Source organism: Cervus elaphus, chromosome 9, assembly GCF_910594005.1.
Source record: "Cervus elaphus chromosome 9, mCerEla1.1, whole genome shotgun sequence".
Taxonomy (NCBI): domain Eukaryota; kingdom Metazoa; phylum Chordata; class Mammalia; order Artiodactyla; family Cervidae; genus Cervus; species Cervus elaphus.
The window spans coordinates 47513160-47519825 of record NC_057823.1 but is presented as its reverse complement, the minus strand read 5'-3'; the positions used below and the strand labels follow the sequence as shown (position 1 = coordinate 47519825).

The 6666-nt window shown below is 42.2% G+C and overlaps 1 protein-coding gene across 1 annotated transcript; it reads left to right on the top strand.

Annotated features, from left to right (window-relative positions):
• The first annotated feature begins 241 nt into the window (after positions 1 to 241).
• Positions 242 to 6443, top strand: CDKN2AIPNL (CDKN2A interacting protein N-terminal like). Its single transcript, XM_043912789.1, has 3 exons — positions 242 to 528; positions 1853 to 1952; positions 6080 to 6443. Exons 1-3 carry the CDS (start codon positions 290 to 292, stop codon positions 6089 to 6091), a joined length of 351 nt encoding a protein of 116 aa, XP_043768724.1. The 5' UTR covers positions 242 to 289; the 3' UTR covers positions 6092 to 6443.
• Positions 6444 to 6666: the final 223 nt, after the last annotated feature.

Genomic DNA, 6666 nt, shown 5'->3' with positions numbered 1-6666 from the left:
GGCCGTCCTTGCTCTGTGTTTGGGAAGGCCTCCGTTTCCCTACTGGTTTCCCACCAGGTCCATTGAGAACTGCCCCTGAGGCCCTGAGGTAGAGCCACTCCAGAGGCGCCGGCTGCAGGTCTGAGGAGCCGGTTCGGGCTGGGTGAGGCCGCCACGCCCGCCGAGGGCGCTCCAGACCAATCCTCCTGCGCAGTCGCGCGCCGCCCGTGCTCCTCTAGCCGCAGAGAGGTGGCGCAGTGCACGTCGGGAAGGCGGTGGGCGGGTCCAGCCCTTAGCGGTGGAGGGCGCCATGGTGGGTGGCGAGGCGGCCGCTGCCGTGGAAGAGCTGATCTCGGGTGTGCGGCGAGCGACTGACTTCGCTGAGCAGTTCCGCTCCTACTCGGAGAGCGAGAAGCAATGGAAGGCCCGCATGGAATTCATCCTGCGCCACCTGCCCGACTATCGCGATCCACCCGACGGCGGCGGCCGCCTGGACCAGCTGCTGTCCCTCTCCATGGTCTGGGCCAACCACCTCTTCCTGGGTTGCAGGTGCGGACCCCTGCCGGCTAACTGACCCTGTCCCAACCCGCAGCCCTAACCCCAGGGCTAACCCCTGCCCAAGGCTGACCCCGTCCCCAGTCTCCAACCGTACTAGCCAGGCCTAAGGCAGAGTCCCACTTTAGCCAGTTCTTGAAAAGATACTTAACCTCTCAGAGCTTCGACTTTCTCATCTGGAAAATGAATTGTGATGACCACAGTATTAAAGGATGAAAAGCACTTAGCACAGGCTGTCATCTAGCAAGAAGAGCCCTATACATGCTAGGCGATCGAGTTTGTATTATTTTGTATTTTGTATTATTACTGTAATTACTTTAAACCATCCTCTTTCTGAGTGCATAATTTTAAGTTCATTAGCTCCTTTCTTCCACGTGGCAAACGTGCAGGGACAGAAACTGAGATCCCCAGTTTACATAAGCAGCTGAAGAGAGGGAAAGAGACTTACCTAGGACCATGCAGCTTCTGGCAAGATTGGTGGATTTTACCATATATGGCAGGATGTAGTTTGTGGCCCTTGGCTTTTTCTCTCACATCCTAGTCTGCTGGACCCAGTAGCAAGGAGCAGTCTTTCCCTCTCTGCCTTTCCTTTTATGAAAATAATAAATGCCTTCAAGGAACTGTGTTTGAAATGCTTGATATGGCACTCTACCACTCCATGAAGCGGGTGGCAAATCTTTAGGCTCCATCCTTTTATTTAGCATTTCCTGAAATTCTGTTAGGATAATGAAATGACTTAGTTGACTTAGTTCTGGTCTCTGTGCTTCTTATGGCTGTTGGTCACATGGCCCTCCAGTCCTAAGCCACTTGGTTTTGCTTTCAGATTTGGGGAGTTACTGGAACAGGATTTGGGGAAGCAGTGCGTGCTGCATCCCTCCCATTTCTCTGACTTCCAGGTGCCCCTAGTACATTTTAGTTAACAAGATGCAAGATCAGGCAAAAGTAAGAATATTGGACAAATGAACAAGTAATGTTATTTTCATTAGATCAGTATTCCACATGTTCCAAAAAAAAAAAATTGGCCCTCATACCACATCCATGAATACGTACTGCCAGATGTACAGTGCCTCTATTTTTGTAAGTCTTGTTTTGTAAATCTTACAGCACCTGCTCTGTTGGCATTCCTAGTGCTGCTTCTGTAGCCATGTGCGGAAGAACTATTTTCTAACTTGATGTTGAACATCTATCAGTTTCCCCAGTGGCATCAAATTGTTCCTCTGAGAGTTGAGTTTATAGTCCAGCTACCTGCAATTTCTTTTTAGCCCACAGTAACAATAATTCTTCCAGGGTTTTTATCTTACTACTTTTTATTGTGCAGTTACAACAAAGACCTTTTAGACAAGGTGATGGAAATGGCTGATGGGATTGAAGTGGAAGACCTGCCGCAGTTTACTACCAGAAGTGAATTAATGAAAAAGGTAAACAGGAGTTCCAAGTGCATTTGAAATGGTATAGAGCTAATGGCCCCTGCCTTTATGGTGATGTATTAGAGTGTATTGTTTTCTGAATGTTCTTGTTTACTACCCCAATCTAAGCCCTTTGATTTTATTCCTCTGTAACTGGTATAAACCTTTTCATAACCAGATAACAACTCAGTAGGTAAATTACACACTGTGGGTGGAGTAACATATAAATTCAACCTCTTTAGTTCCTTTAGGAACATTCTCTTTTGAGCTTTTTGCTTGAATTTTAAGAAAATGTTGGTTAGAGTGTTATAGTTTCCCACTTATTAAAAAATCTTATTGATAACATTACCTTATCCTTACCCCAGTGGTTGAGGACACCACCAGACTTGTTTGGCCTCTGACTTGTTGATGGAAAGTGGATGGTGTGATATCCACACATCGTAACTGTTTCCTATTCTGCCAGGCTTGGTCTGATCTGAGGCTGTGAATTTTTTCCATAGTGAGCTGTTGCCTAACAAGCCTTCTATTTGCCTGTGGGGGCAGGGGCCATAGAGTGTGGCAGAAGAAAGCTCAGAGGATACCAACTGCTTTCTACTGTCTCCCAAGATAGGCTTTTTCTTATTTGCCCTGGTCTCCTTAGGAATTAATTGTTTCCTCATCCCCCATAGCACTTCACCCGGACCTTTTTAAGGGCACCTGGTAAGCTTCTTGAGAGATGAGATGGTGCTTAAGATATTAATCCTTTTAACTCTGAAACCTGATATAGGCATACACTAGAGAGGGTGCTCAGAAAATACTTACAAAGTTGACCAAAAGAGCGAAGACTGCTAGCCTCTTTTAGTTCTCATCTCAGAAACATAGGCAAACGCTTGCTTCACCCCACTTGGGTCTTGTTTTGGGAAGCAGGGCATAGAAAAAGGTTCCCTTCAGTGTGGGTCTCGGGAACTAATCAAATCTTCATCTGCCCCGAAAGTACTTCAGCCCCAAACAGCAAACCCCACTTGATTTCAGATAGTTTCCCTATAAAAGTATTGTTTTTTAACTGAATCTGGAATCAAAAGTTTCAGGTTGAGTTCAAGGGGCTATTTTGTTTTTCATATCAGCTGTTAACAGGGCCACTGTTTGTAGCCAGGGAGCCATTGTGAATTGGGAATTTGTGACTTTTGGAATTCTATAAAATATTAAAAACAAAACAACAAAACCTGGGGTAAGTCCCTTAGTATCCAGGTCGTGAGGTTCCTGGGGCCCAGGCATGGGACAGTTAGATAATTTCTGGCCACCTGATTGCACCCCATGGGTTAGGGCAGGCAGGGAATAGGGTGAGCTTTCATTTCCTGACTGCTCATGGCAATTCTTTCCTTGACTTTTTACTCCTAAGAGGTGGTCTGCCCTCTCCAAGATCTTTTTTTCTCATAAATATTATATTTCTCTCTTTACAGTCATGATGGGATACTGGAGGTCATAACACTTCATGATTTTTGGGTTTCAGACTCCAGATGAGACTAAGGAGTTTTTGTAATTAACAAGCATGTCCCTAACATCCATAGACCAGAGTGAAGAAGTATGTGTGTGTGGTGAAGGGAAGAATTTCTAAACTGTTAAAACATTTTGTAAAGGGGTCTGGAACCTCAAAAATGTAGGGAACCCCTGTCCTGGGTTCATTTTTGACACTTAATGCACAGTATCAACCTCCAGAGTAGAGTCCTCAGAGATGAACTTTGGCATCCCTGAAGCCAGCTCTGCCATCAGACTAATCACTGGCACCTAGTTACCTGGAAGAAGCCTTCAGGGTAGCTGCATTTCTATAGCACTTTTGGATTATGTATGTTTGAACTTCCTTCAAATAAAACCTAGGCTTTTTTAGTAACCGAGTTTAATTTTAGACTGTCGTGTCACTGAAAATGAAGCTAAGTAGATTCTGAAAAGTGAGATACTTGGAGCATGTGTAGTGTTTTGCCAGTTGGTAAAGAGTCTTTTAGATAAGCCTGTCCTGCAAATGAGTCATCTCACCTGTTCCATGACAGAATTGTGGTGTCTTGAAGGCTGTCCCATCTCTTCTGAAAGCCACCCTGCGTGCCCACTGGAAAGAGAGGCCTGGGGGCTTTGCAGCAGTTTGTGTGTCTTGCCTGAGGTTTTTGCATGTAATAGAGGTTGGCAAACATTAAGCACCATTGCCAGCCCAGAGACAAACAAAACGAAGAACCTTGATGTTGAGCCATGCACTTGAAAAGGTCAGTTATGGTTCTGCCCAGACTTGATTCTTAGCTCTAAGAGTTTTAGTTGGGTTTTGAAGCTAGCTACCAAGTGGAAATGAATCGCCTGGCATCATTGGTATCCAGAGACTGGATAGTGAAGATTACTTAGAGATGTTAAGTTCTGTAAAGATTAAAAAAAATACTTTATGGCTATTTGGCACTTTTAAGGCCAGTAAAACTGAGGTCTGTCCAGCTTTTTTTTTTAAGGAGGGGGCAGTGTGGGCAAATCTGATAAAAGAAATGAGCATGGGACTCTGACAGGTGGTATTTGTCAAGACAGTTGCAGTGTATGATTTTTCTTTGGAAAAAAGGGGATTCAAACACAAATATATTGAACAATCTGAATTATCTAATGGCCCTCCCAAGGTACCTACCAGCAGAACTTTGTGATCGACCACTTCACCCATTAATGAGCAATAATTTATCAAGTGCAGCAGCTCACTCAGGAATGGTGTTGTTACTGAGGCTGTTTATATTATTTCCAAGGCATTGTCTTAAGGAGAAAAAGCAGTGATTGACTAGGAAGTTATCCTTATTGGCCAAAGAAGGAATCTGTTCATATAATAACTTCATTTTTCCTGAGAACACTTTTATCCAAGAGGGAAAATAGTGGTATGGAAAGTGACTAAATATGAAATGTGTAAGAGAAGTTAGAAAAGTGTGCTTGCCTTTCTAAGAATTTCTCTTGTACATTATATCCAGTCTTGGCAAGCTCTAAAGTAATGAAGCAGCCACTCCACTGATGGAAGATGTGATTCTAGTAAGATGGGAAGTATTTGTGAGTATTAAAAAAATTTTTTTTCAGCCTGCCAGAGTAGTTAAATCAGGTTTTGTCTTGGATCCTAAGATAAATGCTCTGTGGAGCTACCTTTCTTTTTCCCTTTATCCACAGAAATAGAACCAGCCAGAAGAGCTGTGTCTGACCCTACGGGCCAATCTGTTGCCTGGTGCCCAGCATGAGTGAATCACCTACCAACACTCGTGTCAAAGACCAGATTTGAAACAGCCAAAGCCAGGGCTGCTGCTGCTGTAGTCTTGGTCTGTCCCATTGGAAATTGGAGAGAGGGCTTACGGGATTCTCTTTCCCTTTGGAATAAACATGGTTTCTTTAGGTGATAACTGCATTCTCCTCAAAGGAGAAAGACCTCTTATATTTTGCTCTTGCTGAGGAATTTTGCTTCTTCACTTCTCAAAGACTGATATGACAGGCTTATGCCAGGAAATAGGTCATAACTTGAAAACTGATTGCTAAAAAGACTCTGATTGACTCACTTGCACTGCTAAATGTTAAGGAAATCCATTCAGATAGGTGACAGCCAAAATGATTTCTTTACACCCTACTTAAAAGTTGTCTAAAGCCAAGTTTAAATTTACCAAAGGTGCTAGAAAGTACCCAGAAAGAATGTATCTGCTTCAGTTCACCACTATTTGAAGACATGCATTTACAGTTTCTAATAGTGTGAAATTCAGAAACACATAACCTTTACATCTTCTAAATATCCTGAGTCAATGTGAAATGTTGTGAATTACTACCTGGATTCAACTGATTTTAATTTAGAACAATAAAGGGTTTGTGTGATTCTGTTTTTAAGCCTTCATTGCGGAGCATGCCATGGAAAAAGTTATTTTTTAAGTATTTCTGTTATCACTGTAAATTGTGAACATTAACAGATCACAGGTGACAAAACAAAAAATCTGGCTTCCAAATGGATGGTATGGTCAGTTTTTTGCTCTATCTTCTGTATATAGTAAAATCTTAATAATTTCTGAGTCTACCTACATACCATCTGGGTAGAACATAAAATTTGTATCACTGCTGTATTTTTACTTATGAATTTGATTCATTAGACTACGTGGCTACTAACTTTTTCTTTTTTTCCCTAGCATCAAAGCTAAGGCAGAAGATTCATCACACTTTCATCATTAGTTACAGGCTTGGAAAGGAGGCTGGCATGAATGCAACATTGACCTCAGCGGCCTCTTAAGACTCTTGGTATTAACAACATGTAGGAAAGAGGCAATTGGAATGAAAGGGAATCTTGTCTGGATTGGCATTTTTAAAGTTCTCATTTTTCTAGTAGCTATCATTGTAAAAGTATGCATGGGTATTTATGTATTTATAAATCATGCCCTCTTATTTTTGTTGGTCAAAATGTTTAAAATGCCTATTTTTTTTTATCTTGATGTAATAATGGCAGGTAATGAATTATACACTTTGGATTTTTCAACAATGTACCTTTAAGTGTGATTTTGCTTATAGTCTTTTTTCTCTGCTGACTGAGGCAAATCATATCCCTTATTTCTAGCTGAAGTTTATACCATCCATATACCGTTTCCACACACATTTCACCTTTTTTAGAGATGAGTGAAAATCAAAATCATAGGGCTTCAGGTTATCTACCAGCTCATAGAGGCAGCCTTATTTAAAAAAAAAAAAAAAACCCCTCATTGAAACAAGATTCCACAGCTTG

What these genes read in the sequence shown, in the direction of transcription:
- CDKN2AIPNL (XM_043912789.1), top strand. Translation starts at nt 290, where the DNA reads ATGGTGGGTGGCGAGGCGGCCGCTGCCGTGGAAGAGCTGATCTCGGGT. An exon ending in CACCTCTTCCTGGGTTGCAG is followed by an intron (nt 529 to 1,852) that starts GTGCGGACCCCT and finishes TTTATTGTGCAG; the next exon opens with TTACAACAAAGACCTTTTAG.